Consider the following 21,382-nt stretch of genomic DNA (forward strand, 5'->3'; position numbering starts at 1 on the left):
TCGGGAGGAGTGGAGGTCCTTTTTTTCTCCCTGAAGGGTGGTTTCGGCGGCTACGAATAGTGAATAAAAAAGGCATATTTGTGAGCGTCGGCGTTGGTTGGGAGGGTTCCCTTATGTGTGTGATGATCAAGACAGCGAGGGCGGAGTAGAACAGATACCCGGAATGAAATGCTTTTTTAATTATCATCGTGATCCTCATTCCTTCCTTTGTAGCAGTGCTGTGTAAACAAAAACACACTCTCTCTCTCCAGAAAAAAAGCGCTAATAACACCACCCAGGAGAATATTCAATATCTTTTTCATTGGTTCGTTTTTTCACGTCCACCCGGACCCAGTCTTGCCCTTTGACCTGCCTCTCGCGGCCGCGACGGGGACCTGCTGTCTCCCACCACCGTACGTAGCTCCCCAGGCAGCATTCTGATTCTGATTCCCGTGCCGCGCTGCTCCATTGCCGGATCCATACGCGGACCAGCCGGTGCCGTTATCCGAGCCGTCGCCGGCGGCGGTGTTCATGACCCTGTCCTCGACGAAGCCCCAGACCAGGGCGACCAGCCACTGCGCGTCGGCCAGGGCCTTGTACCAGCCGTAGCGGTTGACGTAGAATGCGCAATTTATGAGCACGAGGACCAGCGCGACTTTTATGACAAGGATCGCCCACCCGATCACCGAGCGGCGGATGTAGTCTGCGATCTTGAGCGAGAGGTACACCGTGAGGAGGAACGCGGCCAGCGACACCATGTCGCCGTTGGACGCGGCGGAGACGGCAGACATGACCAGCGGGGAGATGTTGTTGGACAGCGACTGCAGCGGGTCCGGGAGGAGGGGGAGGATGTACGCGTTGTACAGGTCCGCGAGGTGCCATATGAAGGATGGGAGAGGCGGTGGTGGTGCCTGCGAGGGTGAGGGCATCGTACGGGATGGACGGGCGGGCAGGCGGGTTCGCGACTTATTTGTGATGACGACGATGATGGAGGTGGACAGGCTTTTTCCCTGGATCGTTTCTGTTTGGGAAGAGTCGAGCGCAAAGGTGACACAGACAGAGAGTGCCACTGCACACGCGCAGGGGCGGAATGTGTATGGCAACGACGCAGTGAATGTTTTTTTCTATATCAGAGGCGGTCGTCGACAGAGATGAACTGCGGATTCTTGGAGTTGACGGTCTCGTATGTATACTATGATATCTCTCAAGTGTCGGCTTTGGTGGTGGTGGTGGTGGTTGTGGCGGTTGTGTTGTGTTTGCATCATTCAGGGTGTTGGTCAATAGTGAGTGGCCACCAAACTAGTTTGTCCGTAGAATTATTGCTCTCTGCACAAAAGACACCGTGGGTTCCATATACATACAACTTTGTCTGTCCTACTAGGTGCAGACAAGTCCCATAGAGTCCTGTCGGCGCAAAGTATGGAGATGGCGTGGAGAGGTCCGAGGTGAGATCAACGATAACGCTGGATATGGAGGCATGGGAGGCATGTGAAGGAAGTCCTGGACAATCTGCGGGGAAGTCAACGAGGCTTGCGAGGCTCTCAGTACGTGTATCTCGTACTTATCGCACTCAGGATTTATTGCGCGACTCTTGCAGGTGTAAGGAATCTTCTACTCTATAACGCAGAGTTACAACGTCTATGGTGTCGACACCACGACTTGAACGTCTCATTAGAACAAGATATCGACATTCATATATGCCTTGTTCTTATATGTATATCCCCTGCCGCATCGTGTTCTCTTCAGCCTCGACCGAATGTCCCACGTATTTCCAGGCGGCAGAAGTTCAACATGTCACTATCCAAGCCTAGTCCTCAGCTCTCCTCTCATCTGGACTGTAATTAGTATACTTTTTGAGGTTCTGTACAAGGGCGCTTTTCTCAGCAGCAACGTCAAGGTGCCATCTTTAACTCCACACAACAAGCCTCCAGAAACCCAATCTCTAATCACCGGAGCTCTCAGGCCGCCAAATGTTCACTGTGCAATCAAAGGACATCAAATTCATTAAACCAAAAAGGTCGATAATGCACATGACCTCCAACCCTCCGCTCAATATGTGTTGGGTCCCATTAATATGCCACATGACGAGAAACGAAAAGAAGAGCAGTCGCTTGGCCTTCTCCGTGCGCTGTTTGGTGAAGGGGTATATAGTAGTCAAGTTATTAATAGTCTGAACCATAATGATAGTCGTCTTCGAGAAGCGCCTGCACTTTCTCCCGTTCCGCAGTGATGGCAGCTTCGAGTCGTCGAGTCTGGCGAAGTGCCTCATCCCTGTTGATACAAGTTAGAAAAAACCGCGTCTTAATGTCTCGATGGAATAAGTCTTACCTCTCCGATTCCAGCTCAGCAACACCCATCTGAGCTGTGTTCATCCGTCCAACTACTTCTCCCATCTCTTTTTCTGCTTCCGCGAGGGCTTTCTCTAGCTCGGCGACCTTGTTTTCCAGATACTCGGTCTTCAAAGCCTGCTGCAATGCTATGCCTGGGCCTGAAGTCGTCTGGTTGAGCCGGGGGCTCTTCTTGGAGTTGGCAAACATGGGCGACATGGGAGACCGAGGCACGGGGGTCAAGTATCCTGGTGTCTTATGGCCAGATTTGGTCCGCATCAGCTGGATATTGTGGCTCGCTCTCAACACGCGCACTTCTTCCTCGTGCTTCATGACTGCAGTCTCCGATTGCATTTGAGCGACGGTGATGACATCTTCCAATTTGCGAAGCTTGGTCTGGAGTTCGTTGATTTGCTCAGCCGATGCATGTTGATTCTGCTCACCGTTCTCCACAGCGGTTTTGAGTCGATTCCTCAAGGCAGCGTTGGCCTGCATCTGCTTCCTGACCTGCGCAGCCAATGACTCAGACCGTTGTGCAGACATTTCCAGTTCAGTGGCAAGGTCTTGCTCATGCTTCAACGAACCAAGCGATTCCTGCTGTCTAGCCTGATCCCGCTGTTGTTCCAGCTGGCGCAGAGCTTGTTCGAGTGTGGATGAGAGGACTTCCGGTGCACTCTCGTCACGCGCTTGTAGCAGTGTTTGTAGACTAGCAGTTTCCTGCTTGCTTCGGTCCAGGTCCATTTTTAATCCAGATAGTCCTTTCTCACACTGCCACTTTTGTTCAAGAGCATCGTCCGCCCGTTTCCGAAGGAGATTGATCTCTGAACGCAGCGTCCGAACTTCGCGTTCATAACCACCCTTCTTGGGCCCATGTAAAGAAACAGCTCGGTCTCGCTCTGCTTCGGCCAGACTGAGGCGCTTCTCAAACAGTCGCCTTTGTGCCTCTTGTCTTCTCAGCAAATACTTTACGGTGGAATGCAAGGCATTCCGTTGTTCTGTCACATCTTTCAGTTGGTCCGCAAGAGATTGCTGACTCTCTGGAGCAGTGCGATTCACCACAGAATTCGACCTCGACAAGGAATTCGATCGATTGGGCGTAGCTCTGGAGTTTGACCTGTTCAAAATGGTGTTTGATCTTTGTAGACCGCTACCACGACTTGGAGCCGTTGCAGCCCTGGGTGATTCAACAATATCGCCTTCTTCCGCAATCGACTGAAATTGCATATTCATGGCACGGGCACTCTGTAGTGCGTTGTTTTCGTCTCGAAGACTCTGCAGCTCCTGCTGCATTCGCGTAAAATCATAGTCTGATTTCTGTGATTCAGACAAGGTCGACTCGAGGCCCTCGATCTGTGAGCGAAGTTGAGGTACTACTTCGTCTCGCAAATTGTCTCTTTCGTTCCGATGGTGCTCCAGGTCGACACGAAGAGCCGTCAGCAAATCTTCAAAATTCTCTTTGATTTGCCGTTCTTCCATTAGCCGCCTTCTGGCGTCTTCCAGAGCCACTTCCAACTCCTTGGCCCTCGCAGTAATATCCGCAGATTCGTTGTTGTCTCGACGGTTCAAGGAGAGCTTCTGCTCCAGGATCTGGATGTGAGATTCCAATGCCTGCCGGCTCGACCTCTCCTTTTGCCATTTTTGTGACATTTCGACCTTTAGCTGCGCTCGAAGCTGCTCCGATTCTCTTTTGATCCTTTGAATTTCTTCTTTCGGGTTACCTTCACTGGTCGACGGCCTGATGGAACTTGCGCCAGAATCGGAAAAGTAATCACTCGTGCGATCGGTCTCTCTGCTGATATTGGCACCTTCCGTCTGGAGCTGCTCGACAAGGTCCTCCAAATCCATCTCCCTTTTGATAGAATTGGCAAGTTCCGTGCTGATATCCCGGAGTTCGGCTTCGAGTTTGGAGATTCTGTTGCCATCGTTGTTTACCAACGTCTGAGCGTAGGTGCTTCCATCAAATTCGATCGAGTCTTGGGAGGGGTGTGAAGCTGGAGCTCTCGGTGCAGCTGATGGGAATGGATATCCTGGTGGGGAATTCGTTGCAGCGTGCGGCGATTGGCCATAGGGGGACGGTAGAGGAGACTTCCTGTCCGAGATATCTGTGACTGAAGATTCGGTGCTTGGCGAGGCAGCGGGTTTGCGGCTGAAGAACGATGTGAACTTGCTACCCGGAGTCTGTGGTTTCTTTGCGTCAATCACTGTCAGTGATTTTGTGGATGAGGTCGAATCCGTCCGCAGAGGCGGAGGCCTCGACCCGGGTTTCAGCCCCATGTCCTCCTCTACAATGACGCCGTCCACCGAGTAACCATTTGATCGTTCGGAGGTGAGGCCGTGCTTTGGAGAACCTGTTACAACGTCGCCCGCAGGATGAGTTACAGGGACGTCTGCGGTTGTCTCGACCGGGTTGGTACCGCTTGTATTGCTCCGATTGAGAATGGGCGAGGTGGTGGCGGGATTCCTGTCCGGGTCAGCTGAGAACCTGGGAATAGCTTCGAGGCTCGGCCAAACATACGTCTGGGTCACAACATCCGAGGGGACTCTCTTTCTCCGTATCGTATTGGAAGATGACTCGATCCGTGACTCGGTCGTCTGTGTCTTGGGCGATGTGAGGACAGGTGAGACGTTGTTAGGTAGAGGTTTTCTGCGGACGGGGGAGGCTGGAGAAAAAGGTTTCAGAGAGGCCGAGATGGTGTTGGAAAGGGATGGCAAACGCTGAAGGGAAGGATATTCTTTTGCAGGTGGAGGAGGAGGAGATGCAGAAGCGAAGCTTTGCGCATTATTGTCGTCCATGGTCGATAGTCTTCATCGAGTTGATTGGGGGGGAAAAGGGTGGTGGTGGATGTTCCCAGCTGCCGGTTGCGGACGGACGATAGACACAGGGAAAGGCGGACACTCTGACGCTTTGACGCCCGTCTAGAGTAGCGACATTGTTAGGGTCGTCGTTCGGGCATGTAGATCAGCCACATGCAAATAGCAAATCCTAGAAGGGCAGTGATAGCGCGCCGGTGGAGAGAAACGAGAAGGTGAGGGTGTGGTCTACCAAGTAGGAGAGGATCCGCGTGGTCGACGGTGGTGGATGGTGCTCTCAGGTGCCTTCAGAAGCGGAATAGCCTTGCCGTGGTGCTCGTCTCCTCATTGGATGTGCCGCAGATTGCCTCAACTAATCCACGACAAGCGGCTAAGTAGGTAGAGTCTGGCACACCGTCTGAAGCATCTCCTGGACCTGTTCTAGATGAGGGAGAGCAAAGCGAGATTATCGACTTTGATTCCCCATTGTTGGTCGACTGAGGACTGTGTAGCTATGTAGCTATGTGCTCTAGTATTGGCTATAGGCGAAGGAAAGTGCAGCTCTGTAAGCACTTACAATTCCAACTCGACTTGCACACTTGATTGTACAGTGTAACCTATGAGAACTCGTACATAGATACTTTTCTCTCCGAGGTATGAGGTACTGAAGGACCAAGTACTACGAGTGAGCACCTCCTCTCTACGAGGTAGTAGTACTATCTTCGATGCTTTCAAACCTGTCGCATCTCCCGAACCCCACGCCGCGCCCTGCCACCCTATCGAATCACCTCTCTCTTTTCATCCTTTGTCAAATAGTGAGACGTGTTGATTCTCACCGTGTTCTTCAGCTCCAGCTCAGCACCCTCCTGCTTTCCCCTTCTTCGGACCGAGCCAAATTCCTCATCAACCTGTTCCCGTCCCCTCCTCCTGTATGGAGTGCAAGTATGCCGCAAAAGACATACTCCCCACACGATGCCGGTCCCTCCGTCGTCTTCCTCTCGTCATCAGACCTTGCTGGAAACTTCCTTAGATTAGTGCAGGGGACATACTGAAAAGCATGGGATGATTGATACTTTTGCCCGCAAAGTCTGTCGATCATATATCTTGGAGAACCTGCATGAACTGGGGACACCCACCGCCCGGAGATCTCGAATCCTTCGACCAGTGGGAGACTTTTCTGCCCAACAACCACGACCCTTGGCAGGGGGAATTACCCTTTTCCGCACCTGGCACGCACGGGAACGCCAGGCTAGCTTTTACAGATCGCGTAATGTCTCGTTGACCCTTTCTTTTCCCCAAAGCCTTTTTATCACAGATGATAAAATATGGTTTCGGCTGCCGCGGTCGGAATATCAGCATCGGGTCGATCAGTGAGGTTATTCCAGTCGATCAGGCGGTAGACGCGGTATATAAGTGCATGTGCGACGCGGTCAATATCTTCCACGCGTGGATGATCTCTACTTAAGCATACATAAGGTGGAAAGTACACTGCCAGCATGATGGAGCGCGGAGTTCGGAATATAATTAAGGGGTCACGACGAGGAACAGGTCTGTGGAACGTTCTTCCTAACTTTCCTATACAGCAGCCAAAAAAAAAAAAGCGTCTTTGCCGCCACAAACCACAATTCTAGAGGAACTGAGACAATGTCCCATCGCGACCAACTCGTTTCATAGCCTCGACCAGCAGAAGTATTACGTGTCACAGCCCAGCCACTCATTTGTCGAACGTGTATCTCATCCAATCCCCGACGGCCTTGAGACTCTCCCATCTCACGGCCTCGTCGGGATCGCCCATCAACTCCAGAAGCCGAGCCTTGAGGCCGAGTTTCTCGAGCGTAGTCCGTTGTTCCGGCACATGCTTTACCAGATTGCCCACGTCATTGCACCCGACCGCCAAAACCTGCTTATCTGCCTCCCAACTTCTGGACAGGATTTCAGCCAGTTTCTTGGGGAGTTCGCCATTCTTGTCTTCCAGGATCCTGCGCGCGTTCTCGCGCCAGAACGTCGGATTACGATGAGGCGGTGACCACCGAAGATGACCAGAATTTACCTCGTCAGCGTATTCGTCGAATGTTGTCTGATTCTTGGTGTATTCGTCAAGCATCGTTTTCAGAGCCTCCAAATCCTCCAATAAGTCCGGGTCAGTCAGATGGCGGCTGCTGAGATTGCTCAGCAGGGCAGGAAGCCTAGCAGTTGTAGCAGTCGCAATCAGCGTCTCCTTATTGGTCGCAAGGAGGTTGTTCAGTGTTGCCAACAGGAGTCGAGTGGTCTTCTCCTTGGGTGACATCCGCAGAAGCTGTGTGTACAGCGGCACAATCTCCTCGTCCCTGGGTAAACGTTAGCCCGAGCACAGCCTCGACCACTCGATGGAAATCGCATATCCTCACTTTTCAAGACCCTCGCCCACGAGTTCGCCCTCGAAGCTGAGCTGCCATATTACCAGTAACACATGATACATCAATTGCAGGCCTACTCCCTCACCAAATCTCGTGTCACTGCTTCGTATACTAGCATTGCCACTCCACAGCGTAGAGTCATTGTCTTTTGCAGCGCCAACCGCTTTTCTCAAGATATCGAATAACGGATCGACCGTATCCTGTCTCTGGCTCCAGAATAATTCTTTGGAACGTTTGGTTCGTAGGATTTGTGACATGTGCTGAACCCCGATATCCTGTAGTCCACTGTCCTGATTCTTAACCAACTTGGCGAGATATGAGTAGAGCTGTGGGAGCGCTTCGTCATCTCGACTGGCCGGGCGTGAGGATGTCGTAAGGGAAATGGAAATAAGATTGACGAGAAAGGTGGCGGAGAGTAAGGGAATGGCGTCCTCTGGGCTGTTTCCCTGGCTGAGGAAGGACAGAAAGGTTTTGTAGGGTTCAGGATGCTCTAGGATAGCAATCGCAAGATCCGGGGCGTCTAGTATATGTCAGTCAGATGTGCCATGCATTCTGGAATGGACTCGGATATTGTACCGTTGATGAGGTCGGTTGCCAACACCAGGGTGTATTGAATGATGTCGCTGCGCTTTGATGCTTTTTCGAGCACACTGCTACCATCTGTACCGCCGACAAGCAGGGTGCTGTAGCTCTTTACATCCTTCTCTATTGTCTGTTTCCTCTGCTCTTTCCGGACCTTGTCAACCGATCTGATCCTCTTGAGCTGGTCTTCCGTTAGGTTTCCCGCCCGAACGGCGCCATCCCAAGGTATCTGTTAGATCGTTAGTGGTTGACATCCAGAGTAGGGGTTGTGGCGCCTACTGGGCGAGCTCTGATATTGCTCTGTACATTGCTGAGAAAGGTTGGAGGGCTCAATGACATCTTGCCGATGGGCAAAAGCGTAGTTGTGTCTCTGCTAGGAGATGGTGTGTGAGTTCTCAGTCAGCCAAAAAGATCCATGAATCCTCGTATGTAGACTGTTCAATCTCGAGTGTAATGTTGGGGATAAGATTATCGCAAGCTATTGCGTCAATCCCATGTTGAAGCTCAGATTCCAGGTTGCGGGAAGCTCCTTCTGTCAGGCTGCTAGCGGGACCCTGGCTTGCCTGGGGCATGACATGCCGCGCCGCGGGACTGCGCTCGCCTATTTCTTTCCCCGTTGGCTCGCAGTCCGACAAATGTTGTCCACATCGCAACGCGTCAACGCTGTTCGGCATTCAACAGTGGTGTTAATAGACCACATTTCCTGCCCTGCTGCCATGTTATCTCCTTGGACTACTTCTGTATTGCGAGTGCTTTTAGACCTTGCATTATAGTCGCCCTAGTCACTACAGTCGTTCCCCTGATGTTCGATTGTGGAATATGACCTCCAAATCGGGCTCGAGATGGAATTTCCTGCAGCAGGCTGTCGCCTCTGTCGAGTCGAGGCTGGATGATATTCTCGCCGAAGACGCCGACCGTCCCAAACGAACGCACACTCCCGCTCATAACAAGAAGCGTAAGGACTCCTCGCAGGATCTCCTTACAACGGCTGATGTATTCGTAGCCTCTTCCGACTTGTCTAGAAGTAGCAGCACTGCCTCTGCCTCGAATGATCGACTTCAGGAACGCCTCGCTCGGGCGATGGCAAAGAAGAATGTCAGTCGTACGGAAAGTCCAGTCCCTACGCAGGAACAATCGTCGAGACCAGCTTCACGAGGGGGAGATGTGTCTACTTCCCTCTCAGATGCTACCAATGTGGCAGATTCGCCTCCTTTAAATACCGATCAAATAGACATCGCGCCGCGAACTTCCAGTGACGTGGGCGAGAGCGTGAGGCAGGATGTGGGGAGTGATATACCAGCATCATTGAACCAGGCTATCGTCGAGCCAGAACGACCTAGAGCGGCAGCTATAGTCATGGAACAGCCAGATCAGGATGCACCACGTCCTTCAGCAGAAAGCCTAAGACACAGCCAGGCTGGATCGAACAGAGTGTCCGAAGATGTGCAGCGAACCAACGAAGATGATGGACTAAAACTTGACAATGACGACACAAGGGAAATACAAGAAGAAATGGGCACCTATCTAGAACGCATTGATGCGCTCCGAAGGAATCTTGAGAGACTAGGTCAAGAAGTCGCCCAATCAGCCCAAAAAGCTGCTGAATCTGCTAAGCAGGGAGCTGCTTCAGCAGAAGCAGGGAGCTTAGAGCAGAAGCTCTTACAAAAGGATGAGCAAATAGCTGTCCTGATAGAAGAAGGCACCAGATGGTCAAAGACGGAATTGGATCTTCGAAACATGCTGAAGAAAGTTCGAGCTCAAGCCTTGACCACTACAAAAGAACAAGAAGCTGCGAGGCAACGCGCAGACCGAGCTGAACGTGCTCTAAGAAGTATGGAGGACCGCGCCAGGAAGGCTGAAGCTGCAAGCAAGCGTGCAGAACAAAGTCTGGCAGCCCATGCTGTTGCGGCAAAAGACGTTGAGGCAATGCGGAAAGAGCGTGATGCTTTGAATGCCACCCTTGCGGAAATGAAATCGCAACTGTCCAAAGCCAATTCGCGAGCCGAAGCCGCGGAGAGCAGAGTGCAATCCGAGCAATTGGAGAAGGAAAGGCGGAGAATTGTCGAGCTGCAAGATGATTTGACCGTTGCAAAAGTCGAGCGTGAAATATCGGAAGGGAAATTGAAGAAGGAGATCCATGACTTACGAGGTGAATTAGAGAAACAAAAAGAGCGGACTCACGCTATGGAGACCGAAATGTTGAGCGAACAAGCCATCCTGGAAAGCAAACTCGAGTCTTTTCGTGTTCGAGCTGAAGAAGCTTCCTCAGCAGATCACGGTCACGCACAAGCTAAACTCCTTCGACAAATCGAGGCATTGCAAACCCAGTATACCACGGCGAGCCAGAATTGGCAAGGGATCGAGAGTTCGCTCCTCGGTCGTATCACGAACCTAGAAAAAGAGCGCGATGACGTTGTGAGAAGTGAGACAGAGCTGCGGAAGAAGCTGCGAGAAGCTACATTGAGGTTGAAGAATGCTGAAAGGGAGCTGGCCAACACTCAGAGTACCTATGCGGATATGGATAAATCACTGGCAGATGCGAACGCTGAAACACGCCGGTTACAACGAAAAATGACTCAGCTTGAGACGGACCTGGCAAATGCTTTGAAAGACCTTGAAGAGCAGAAAGGAAATTCCGAGAGGGAGTTGCAACGAAGAATCGACGAGGAGAAGTCCAAATGGACAGCTGCTCTGCATATCCAACGCACGGATTCTCCGGCGGCATCGATTCGCAAAAATTCAGGCCTGGCATTCGACATTAATCATCTCATGAGCCCAACCCAGTATGAGCGAGGTAGCAGTCGGCGACCCTCCATCATGCCCAATGCATTCGACTCGAACACTCCGCCTCGTCAACAGTCTACTACATCCTTCCGTGGTCTGGTCAACGGCTCCATTGCGGAAACGCCGTCTGGGGTGACGTCCATGGATCCAGACGAGTATTTTGCCAATATCCCTCCTACCCCCCTGACCACAAGCCACCACTCTCAGCGTGGAGGTTTGAACGATCTAATCTCCACTTCAACCGTTGGCGCAGGTCCTTCCGTGCAATTGGTCGAACGAATGTCGGCCAACGTTCGTCGACTCGAAAGCGAAAAGGCCGCTTCTAAAGACGAACTCGCACGTCTCACCACTCAACGCGACGAAGCAAGGCAGGAAGTCGTCAGTCTGATGCGGGAGGTTGAGGCGAAGCGGAAGATCGAGGAACGGTTGGAAGCGCTTGAGAAGGAGCATGCCAGTCTCAGTGCAAGGCATCAGACCACCTTGGAACTGCTGGGGGAGAAGAGTGAGGAGGTAGAGGAGCTGAAGGCCGATATTGTCGATGTCAAGCAGATGTATCGACAGCTGGCGGATACGATGAAATGAGGCCAGATCTGAAGACTTTAATCAAATCTTGTCAAAAGCGCCCTGTCTCCATTAATGCTGACGCTGTCCTGGTTCAGGCGAATTCGATCCCTTCCCTCTCTGCTGCTTTCAAAATATGCGCCCTGACCTTGCTATCAGGCGCGCAGTCAATCGCTAATCTGCCCTCATGATCCACTTTGTCTGTCTCCGCTCCAGCTTTTAGCAGCTCTACAGCCACGTCCCCATGTCCTTCACTTATTGCGTGGTGTAGTGGCGTGAGCCCGTCCATGTCCGTAGCATTGATAGGAGACTTGTTCTCGAGCAGCAGTTTCACGACAGGAACGGATCCCACGGCGGCGGCGCGGTGGAGGGGCAATTGACCCCGCTTGTCCTTGACCCTTGCACTCGCACCATGCTTCAGGAGCGTTTTGCAAACGTCCAGGTTATTCTTCGACACGGCCAGATGTAAAGGTGTGACGCCGGTGTTCGTGGCAATCTTGGGGTCGGCATCTTTGGAGAGGAGAAGGTCGATGATGGGCAGCCCAGAATTGTCTTTCAGAGAAGCGGCCATGGCAAGCGGTGTCCAGCCTGACCCGTCTTGAGCATCCGGGTCAAAGGAGCGGGTGGCTGTGAGGAGTTTGACAATGTCGAGACGAGCAAAGGCAATGGCCCAATGCAGTGGGAGACGGTCATCTTGGTCACGGAGAGAGGCAAGTTTGGGGTTTGCATTGAGGAGGGACTCGACCACTTGCGTCTTGCCTTCTCGGGCGGCTTCGTGGATGGCGAATTTATCATCGAGAGGCTGTGACATGCTGAGGGACGAGTTTGCAGAGAGGCCACAAGGTGAGTCTATCCAGGACCTACCTACGTGTGCGAGCACAGGCGTGACGAGTTTGTTAGGTGCGTGGGTGCCTAAGGCGCGTACCCCCGCAATCAACAACGATATTAATCAGTGAGTGGGCTAAAAGCAGCCTGAGATTGCAGCCTGTGGCGGCAGACAAGGCTGGCGTCTTGGCCTTGATTGGGCACCTCGTGGCACCATCTCAGCCCATTCTCCATCCTGCGTGAGCTGAAATTCTACTCCGGACTTCCAACCCTCTCGCCCTGTAATTGGCCTCAACAACATCTTCAGTTGGCTCGCTGGACTCCCCCTGTCATCTTCGACAAAGTGAGCACCACCTGACTAATGAGCTTCCCAATCGCTTAAAGGTCGCTGCAGCTAGACAACCCACTATCGTGGCGACTCCCACCTCCCGTCCGCATGATCGGAACTCTCTTTTTCCTACCTCTCCAGCCCGTCATCGAACTGGCAAAATGCCAGATTTTGAACCTTCATGGCTGGTGATTCACAACAGAGCAGTGGAAAGTCTTCCCGATCCTTTCGCAAAGGCTACCATAGGAGAGCCCCTCGTGCCTGTGACGAATGCCGGCTGAGGAAGATCAAATGCGATGGAGCCCTACCTTGTGGCCCCTGTAGTGTTTCTGAGGATGGTGAGAGGCCGCCGCTGATATCGCAGTCTCGGGGAGATCACTGCGCTAACGGCATCAGTCTGTTCCTACGACCCGGGGACCCGACCTCGAGAGACACCAACTCAACGGATTCGAAAGCTGGAAGCATGTCTACGGGCAGCGCGAATGTCGCTTGTGCGGCTCAAGGCTCAGAATCAGACCGTCGCCCATTCCGATATTGAATCCATTCTCAATACCTTGGATAACTCGTACCCAGAGCCCTCAGATGGCGGGGACTCCAGCGGCGACGACGACAGTGCCAGGTCAACTCGCTTAGGCAGCATGATGGGCAGAGCGGGCCGGTTCGTTCCTCTCTCACCCACCCAAACCACATTCTATGGCTCTTATTCCGGATACTCTTTCGTCTTCAAGACTCTAGAACTATTCCGAAGAATGCCTGACAGTGCTGCCTTGACCACCGAAACTCAGACCATTACTACAGCCTTGTTCAACGCACCAGTACCGGATGCTGAAGCAGGTACGCACTATTCTTCGCAGTTCCAGAGCCTCCCAAGTCTATCTATCACGCTTGGCCTACTGGATGTCGTTTTCACCAGATGTAATCCGTTGATCCAGTTCGTGCACGAGGCCGACTTCCGGGACATGGTCCATCGTCTATATAGCGAGTCTGCCCTTCAATTTGGTGCATCCAGTCATAATTTCATGCCGCTGTTTCACGGCATCCTTGCAATCGCTCTATTGTTTGATGTCCGATCTCGCAAGAAACATGGCTGCGAAGATATTGTGAACGAAGCGTATGTTTGCCCTTCCCACGTACTGTGTCATTGACTGACTTTGAGACCGAAGTACGAGGCATTTCCTTCTCGCTCGCAGAGAGCTTGATGTTGCCCAGTGTGCCGATCTCATATCAATCCAGACAATTCTATGTCTCATCTACTTTCTGGTGACAACATCTCGTCTGACTTCTGCATACACATACCTTGGCATTGCTTGTACTTCAGCCTTGAGGCTTGGCTTGCATAAAGATATTGGGGCAGATATCACGATATCTGAAGTTCAACAAGATGCCAGACTCAGAATCATGCTCGCAGTCCTGCAATTCGACACCCTGGTCAGTATCGTTCTAGACTTACCGACTCGCATCAATCCTGATTGCATCGACCCGGGTGTCGCGGCCTCGTTGAAGGCCGACTGTGCCAAACGGTCGACCAGTGCTCGTGATGGTGACTCTGACACACAAGCAAAGCTCCTGGCTTCGGCGAAGCACTTGGAATTGTTGGGCCTGACAGCCGCGGGGCTTCGAAGCATATTCAGTCGTGGCACACACAAGGGCAAGCGCACAACAGACCTGGTATTTGACAACGTTGATGCCGTCAATATGAGAGGCACAGAGGATGCATTCCGGAAGTGGACCAGAGCGCTGTCTTGCTTGCCTCATACTCCTGAAAAGCGTGAAGTGTCGGAAATGTATGCTTCATTTCCCAATTTCGGGTTCCTCCAATGTCTTGGACTTGACTGACAACGCCGCAGCATGAAATTCGAGCTGGAAATGGCATTCTATTTTGGCCAGTTCGTCCTCTACCAACCGTTTCTGCATTACCTCATACAGATGGCCGACAGTGCGCCCATCACGAGGACCCAATCGCAGCACGCACTATCATGCATCAAGATTGCAGCCATCACTATTACTCGAGCTGAGGTGATGCATCAACGCGGTCTGCTGGCTCCGGCTTCTTGGAGTGTCATCTACACGCTTTTCCAAGCAGTCATGTGCCTCCTCTTCCTGATAGCGACGCATAATGGCACATCTCGACCTAGTGAGGCATGGAAGAAGGGAGAGCTGGGCATCAAGCTCCTAGCAACGATGCGTTGTTACGATAATGGTGCCGTTCGGTGTTTATGGATCATCAAGGTTGTTCCCACTGCTCCATATTCCATGATTCATACGAAACTAACTTGTACAAAGATGGTGATTAAACAGCTCTCTCACACCGTGCAATTTGATGTTGACCGCATCGTTGCGAGCACCGAATGCGTATGCCCCTGCTCGAGATCCAGTTTGATACCAACAGAATCATTGGATCGCCTTCCATTACGGGATAGTTCAGACATTATTGCCGGAGCAAGTGGATACGCGACACCGGAAACACCACACGATGCACGTTCTTATCCATCGGTTTGGAATCGACCAGGCATGAATCGTCTCCTGGCCAACAACCAGGACTCACCACGGCATGATGCAGACTTCATTCTTGCAGAGGCGCAAGCTATCTCCTTGACATTACCTATCGACAATCTCGAGTTATACACACCCGGAGAGGTCTGATCAGGGACAGAGGTGCTCTATTATTCGGAAGAGATACTACATCAGCTTCTTCTGGCGTGGGTTACACGCAATGAAGACAACGATGTCAAATTGCCCATCAACCACGCCTTTAGCCGTACGCTTGATGGCCGTCAGAGCTCCAACTCTGTCTGGTGTCTGTGGGTACATCTTTCTGTTTCCGTCTTGGACGGTTCTGTCGACTTCTAACGCTTCAAGTCACAGGACGGGCTTCATCATGCAAGTACACCTTAGGCCTGAAACGGCCGTTTTCCCCTACTTGGTGCCTGCTTCCAGTGCGGGTCTACCTTGCAGAGATCGAACCTTGATCCACGTTGACCTTGATCACAGAAATGGCATGACTGTAGGAGTGGCTGGCTGTACTAGTGACAGAGGAAGGCGCAAATTTTGTGATTCTTTTGGCGTCTTGGACTACGGATGTTGTGGTGGGCCACGGTTTGTTCATGATGTGTTGCGATTTATATGATGGACCAAGTATAACTGTGAGGTGGCGGAGTCTGGCGAACACAACACAACTATTTGGTTCGATCTCATGACGGACGGAGACGCCGTTGTCTCAAGAAGATTCTTCGTCGGCAGGCACAGGTGCAGCTCGGCATGTGTCAGGCGTCAATCATGTCTATCATGTCTTTCAGCAGCTGAAATTTCTAGCGTGTCATTGGGAGGACGAGGGACCGACCATATAGGGATGAGGACATGAGGATCAGCCAAATCAAAGCAAAGCAGATACGGGAATCAATCCCGAACGCGGTGGCGGCGAGGCGGCGAGGCTGAAGAGCCCCTGACTTCTGACTCGTGACTCCTGATCCCTGACTGAATCCGGTTATTTGCCCCCCGGGACCAGCCAGACACACATAGACACACACGTACACGTACACGTCCGCACTGTCTTTCCTCATTGCTCATTGCTGCAAAATGCTGCAAAGTCGAATTGTCTGGCGGTATCGCGAAGAAATCTGCCTAATCTTCTCATCGATCCGTCAGCTCTAGCACTCTAGCTAGGTAGATAGCTAGGTACTCGGACTCCATCTATATTTCCGTCCGCTGGGTCGTTGGTATCGTGTTCATCACCGCCCCCCCAAATGAAACCGAGACATTTCATGAAAATGGTTGCGGACATCCCCATGGTCGAATATCGTCTTTCCCGTTCCATTCCATCCCATCCCATCCGACCAAACCCCAACCAAATCGACATATGCCGTTCATTTGACCCCGTTTGCCCCCCCCAACTGTCCTCTTCGCCTTTGAATTTTCCTCTTTCAACCTATTTCTCCCAGAACGTGTCAAGGAACAAATGTCTTCTCTTAAAAGGAGGTTTCTGGAGCGGTGTGGTGGTCCAGAATTCCCTCTTTTCGCATATTCTCGGACCTTTATCCCTGCTGCTTGTGGCTACATCTCCTTCAAGAAGCCCACCTCGATGAGCTTCTCCGTCGGCACCTTCAGGTTCGACATTTTGGTCCTCGTATTGTCCTTGATCCACAGGAACAGCGCCAAAATCGTCCGCCGCAAGTAATTCGTGCCGTGTTTGATGGTCAACTGCTCCTTGCCCATTATGTACATCACCTTGTATGCGAACGCGCGGTCCAAGCGCGCAAGGGCTTCCGTCTGCTTTTCCGAGTCGCGGTTCTGCTGGTATACCTTTTGTGGGTACGGAAACTTTTCGTCAGGGTCTGTGCCCACGCCCGTCTCGCTGCTTGTCGTCGCGGCATCTTCTACGGCCAGGTCATCACCCACTAACACAGAATTGCCATTGAGTTGCGGTTTTGATTTGGTCTCGGAAAGGATGTACGCTCGGATCTGCTCATAGATGACAAAGGCCAGGTCGGGAGTGATGACTTCGTCATTGTAGCCATATCTCACCACCAAACGGTAGCAGTGCGGGATAGCTAGTCTCGAGATTGTGTGTCGCTCTGACGGTGGCATGGAAGGCGTCTCCAACGGGCGGAGATGGAAGAATACCGACACTTCAGGCATTGCGGTGAGTTTGATGGCGAATTGGCTGAAGACGATGGGAGTAGTTTCACCACCCTTGTCGAAGAAGATGCCAAAGCCGTTGATGGTGCTCAGGGCTGTGCCGTGAAATCTTTCGGTCAGATGTAGACCATTAGCCCCCATTCTGATGAAATGGGAGGTTGGGAACCGATCCCCTGCCTCAGAAAACCACTGTTGCTCCTTTCCGAAGCGCCAGAGCAGAAATACCGCGCCCAAAACAAACGCCAGTGTAAGAGTAAACCAGGCCCCGTCCGGTACCTTGGTGAGGGCTGAAGAAAGAAAGGTGCCGTCCATGCAAGCAATCGTCAGCCAAGGTAGCAAAACGAGATATGGACTGAAACGCCACACGAAGATGGCTGTCAACGAGACCATGCATGTGTCGAAGAATGTGACGAACATGACGCAAACACCATAGGCGTTTCCGAGAGAGGTCGTGTTATTGTAGATTGAGGCCACAAGGATTGTGCCAACCATGAGAAGCCAATTCGCAAGAGGGATGTAGAGCTGGCCGTGGAATATCTTTGACGTGTGTTTCACTGTAAGTTGCGGAAAATATGACAGTTTCATGACTTGATGGAGAAGCTGACTATCATCAGCCACGGATCGCCTCTCATGAAATCTGTGCACCTGCTCACCTGGAATGTCGCAGTTATAATAGCCTGCGATGCGACAATTGCGGCAAGAATAGCGATAATAAGGGACGGGTAAATGGTGCCCGGAGGTGCAGCTTCGAAGAATGCATTCGAATATGCTTCTGGATGGACACTGATATAAGCCGCTTGTCCGATGTAGGCCAGAAGGAGACATGGAAACGTATAGCATAGCCAACTGAGCTGAATCGCTCTACGGCTGAAGGCCCCCAGGTCCGCAAACAGCGCTTCGACCCCGGTAAAGGCCAGCAAAACCCCGCCCAGCATCCTCCATCCATGTTCGCCATGATGGATCAGAAATTCGAAGGCATAGCCAGGATTGAAAGCCCGAAAGACGGAAGCATCATAATTAACCAGGTTGTAAATTCCGAAAACGGCATTGAAGCCAAGCCATATTATGACGATGGGGGAGAAAGCAAATGTTATCTTGGTGATACCGAAAGGCTGAACGAGGAAGAGGAGGCCGAGGATGGCGTCAGTGATTCCGATTATTGCACCTTTCGAGATGTTGGGATTGACCACCCGGGCACCCTGCACCGCTCCAAGAACGGACTGCGCGGGCGTGAGGACGCCGTCGGACAGAACCATAGAAACGGCAAAAACTCCCATGGTCTTGAGGATGCCTCGTGCCAACCGACTTGTTTCGAGACCTTTGCGCATGACACGTCCAGCGCTTTCGAGATCGCCCGATGCATGTCTCCTTATCCTTATCAGGGAAGCTTCTCTTGGATCGCGATTCGTGATATTCATATAGCGGCTGAGGAGAGAGTAGGTGCTGAACGTCCCTCCCTCGCCCTCATTATCTGCATGCAAGATGATGATAATGTATTTCACAGTCACCATCATGATAAGAGACCAGATGATCAGCGACAAGACGCCGACGAGGTCCTCATTCGATGGCGCAGAGGTAAAGGTCGACGAGTAGACGTAAAGAGGACTGGTACCAATGTCTCCGTAGATGACTCCAATCGACTGATAGGCGAGCCAGAGAAGCATCTTGCCACTGAATACCTATCATCGGATCAGCTGATTTGCTCTAAAGACAAACAGGAGGAACGGTACCTGCTTCTCCTTGAAGTCGCTTTCTTTTTGCAATCCGGGGTCTTCATCTCGCTGCAGTGACCTTGACCGATATAGGCTCAAGTCATGGGAAGACCTCCTCGAGCGCATGTTGTAAATACCATCGTCGTGGGTGTAGATCGAAGTCGAGTCGGCAAGCCGCCCTTCTTTGCCCTGTAGCTCATTTTTAGGATGAACCTCATCAGCAATACGGATAGTAGCCATTGAGATGAGCAGTATTGAGGGTCAATCTATATGAGAAAGTCGAATACGAGCAAAAGAAGAAGAAAACCAGGGCCGGAGACTGCGAACAGGAGACAACGAAAGTGGGCAGCGAGCATGTCTCCTTAAGGCAGAGGGACAGTCGAGTCAAAAACATGGTGGGTCATCACATCATGAACGCGTCCAAGTCTAGGGAGACCAGAATTGGCGAATGATCCAGTGGATTGATCATGATCGAGCATGTGATGAAGGACGGTTGGGCTGTCGAGCGTAGCTTTATCAGCTCAAGGTTCGCCAGTTACCCAAAGAATCCTTGCGGTGTAGCTCTCTCAGCAGCGGATATGCATCTCGGCGGCATCGGTCATGTAGCTAGGTTAGTCATGACACCATGAGAGGGGATACGGGCTTGCTTTCCCAAGGAAATGCAGCGCTGGCGTGCAGTCAGGGGGAGAACCAGGGCATTGGCGCAGTCCGAATTAGAATGTGAATGCATTTCTGTCAGCCGCTCTCCGCGAGCTATTAAGCACAGTCCTTCGGTGTGTAGACAGGGATCCTCGCCAGAAGGGCAAAGTGCGAGATAGCAGGGGGCGGGATAGAGTGGATGAGGTGGCCTCGTTGGTGTTGTTGGAACTGTGTGGATGAGAACATGAGAATGTGAGCAACGCCTGCGCAGGTCTTGGCACCAAACTGCGCCGTTCCGTCTAAGCAGCTTCGAGTGATTGGGCCATTTCACTCTCATTGATATGAGAGATTTTCTGTCAAGTGGAGTCTCCCTTTCCACCTCATTCCTGCTGGCGAGACGGAACAAACAACAGAAAGCTTATGTCGACTCTGGATCAGGATGCAGTCTGGATCACTCTTACCCCATGTCGAGCACCGCCCCTCTCCATCCATCTCAAGACCATTTGGAACCCGAAGACAAGCAGCCGACGAGGGTGGACATGTCCACCTGTTGTTGTTAGGTAAAAAGTGACCTTTATCCATGTCTGTGAGCATGAGCGATTTCTCTCACTCTGGTCCGGTGAAATTGATGCAGCAAGGAAGCATACAAGAAGATACTTGTACCAAGATGAGGGAACCTTTGTTTGCTAGCAGGCTTTTCTTGCCCTTCCAGGTGCGTTCGCTTCGCATTTGCTCTCTGGGGTTTCTTCCATGGCGACAGCTCCACAGCCTCGTCCTCCCCCTTCCACCTCAGGCGCACACAGAACCGTCATCACAGTTTCCGTCATTGTAGCCATCCTTGGACTCATCGTCTTCTCGGCTATCTGGGTGAGACGCCACAGTCCAATCCAAACCCTCGATGAGCGACAGCTACTGGTTGAACTGCAACGCTCCGGGCTGCGGCGACGTCGACGACAACAAGAAACGCAACAAGACAAGGGTATCGACATTGGCCTGCTCCAAACCATACCAATTGTCAGATACAATGGTGATTCTGGCCAACTGCGGCGGGCCAAGAGCTTGGACTTGGAACGGGGACACCTTTACCAGGATGCTCTGGGCTGGTCTTTGGAGCAGAGCCAGCGAAACATCAAAGAAATGTATGCAGAAATGGTTGCGAGCGACAAACCCGATTCCAGAAAATTGAAAGACAAGATCCCCCGAAAACCTGGCTGCGAAGTCGAGGAGCCGGACTGTCCTATTTGCGCACAAGCATTCGTGGAGAATGAAATTCTTCGGATTCTTCCCTGCGGCCATCGACATCATCAGAGATGTGTTGACCGGTGGCTGCTAGGATACAGCGGGACATGTCCTGTGTGGTAGGTGGCCAACCAGGGTACTGTTCAGACATGTCTGCTCATATGTGTCTGCATAGTCGTGTACGCATGGATTCTTTCCCTCTTCAATCAGTCCAACCATCCGTTCTTCTAACAAAGCCTGAGCCAGCAGTATTGATGGGGGAGGATCTCGAAGACCGCTGCCGCCACTGACCAGTTTGACAGTGCACACTGGACGGTATAGCCGGGTTATGTGCATTGTGAGCTTGTGTGCCTTGCTGTGGAGCGAATGAAGTCGATGTCGTCCAATTGTCCAGCGCTGTGCTCCATTCACAACGACCCTTTGTCGCTGACGCTCGTCGTCTGTAGCACTCGCAATGCTGTATAGAATATCTATCGATGCTGTTTGCCTCTTTCCATTGGTATTCGTGGTTCTTGTCGTCCTAGGAAGCCCGATAGACACTGTCAGCCTGACCATATCGTTTCTTCGACCTGCGCTTTGCCGCAG

The 21,382-nt window shown here is 52.0% G+C and overlaps 8 protein-coding genes across 8 annotated transcripts; 3 read left to right on the plus strand and 5 right to left on the minus strand.

Annotated features, from left to right (window-relative positions):
* Positions 1–314: 314 nt before the first annotated feature.
* Positions 315–908, minus strand: AYO21_00843 (hypothetical protein; the record flags this gene model as incomplete). The annotated part of the gene is made up of 1 exon (XM_022650830.1): positions 315–908. One exon carries the CDS (start codon positions 906–908, stop codon positions 315–317), a length of 594 nt encoding a protein of 197 aa, XP_022516833.1.
* A 1,233-nt stretch (positions 909–2,141) lies between these two features.
* Positions 2,142–5,099, minus strand: AYO21_00844 (hypothetical protein; the record flags this gene model as incomplete). The annotated part of the gene is made up of 2 exons (XM_022650831.1): positions 2,142–2,250; positions 2,308–5,099. 2 exons carry the CDS (start codon positions 5,097–5,099, stop codon positions 2,142–2,144), a joined length of 2,901 nt encoding a protein of 966 aa, XP_022516834.1.
* A 1,711-nt stretch (positions 5,100–6,810) lies between these two features.
* Positions 6,811–8,413, minus strand: AYO21_00845 (hypothetical protein; the record flags this gene model as incomplete). The annotated part of the gene is made up of 4 exons (XM_022650832.1): positions 6,811–7,423; positions 7,484–8,012; positions 8,069–8,303; positions 8,354–8,413. The coding sequence occupies 4 exons, from the start codon at positions 8,411–8,413 to the stop codon at positions 6,811–6,813; spliced, it is 1,437 nt and encodes a 478-aa protein (XP_022516835.1).
* A 480-nt stretch (positions 8,414–8,893) lies between these two features.
* Positions 8,894–11,440, plus strand: AYO21_00846 (hypothetical protein; the record flags this gene model as incomplete). Its single annotated transcript, XM_022650833.1, has 1 exon — positions 8,894–11,440. The coding sequence occupies one exon, from the start codon at positions 8,894–8,896 to the stop codon at positions 11,438–11,440; it is 2,547 nt and encodes an 848-aa protein (XP_022516836.1).
* A 73-nt stretch (positions 11,441–11,513) lies between these two features.
* Positions 11,514–12,230, minus strand: AYO21_00847 (hypothetical protein; the record flags this gene model as incomplete). Its single annotated transcript, XM_022650834.1, has 1 exon — positions 11,514–12,230. One exon carries the CDS (start codon positions 12,228–12,230, stop codon positions 11,514–11,516), a length of 717 nt encoding a protein of 238 aa, XP_022516837.1.
* An 824-nt stretch (positions 12,231–13,054) lies between these two features.
* AYO21_00848 (hypothetical protein) lies at positions 13,055–15,215 on the plus strand (the record flags this gene model as incomplete). The annotated part of the gene is made up of 3 exons (XM_022650835.1): positions 13,055–13,683; positions 13,736–14,356; positions 14,420–15,215. The coding sequence occupies 3 exons, from the start codon at positions 13,055–13,057 to the stop codon at positions 15,213–15,215; spliced, it is 2,046 nt and encodes a 681-aa protein (XP_022516838.1).
* Positions 15,216–16,622: 1,407 nt separating this feature from the next.
* On the minus strand, positions 16,623–19,159 carry AYO21_00849 (potassium uptake protein; the record flags this gene model as incomplete). The annotated part of the gene is made up of 3 exons (XM_022650836.1): positions 16,623–17,807; positions 17,861–18,886; positions 18,938–19,159. The coding sequence occupies 3 exons, from the start codon at positions 19,157–19,159 to the stop codon at positions 16,623–16,625; spliced, it is 2,433 nt and encodes an 810-aa protein (XP_022516839.1).
* A 1,149-nt stretch (positions 19,160–20,308) lies between these two features.
* Positions 20,309–20,920, plus strand: AYO21_00850 (hypothetical protein; the record flags this gene model as incomplete). Its single annotated transcript, XM_022650837.1, has 1 exon — positions 20,309–20,920. The coding sequence occupies one exon, from the start codon at positions 20,309–20,311 to the stop codon at positions 20,918–20,920; it is 612 nt and encodes a 203-aa protein (XP_022516840.1).
* Between the last annotated feature and the right edge of the window lie 462 nt (positions 20,921–21,382).

Source organism: Fonsecaea monophora (genome assembly GCF_001642475.1).
Source record: "Fonsecaea monophora strain CBS 269.37 chromosome Unknown Scaff3, whole genome shotgun sequence".
NCBI classification, from domain to species: Eukaryota; Fungi; Ascomycota; class Eurotiomycetes; order Chaetothyriales; family Herpotrichiellaceae; genus Fonsecaea; species Fonsecaea monophora.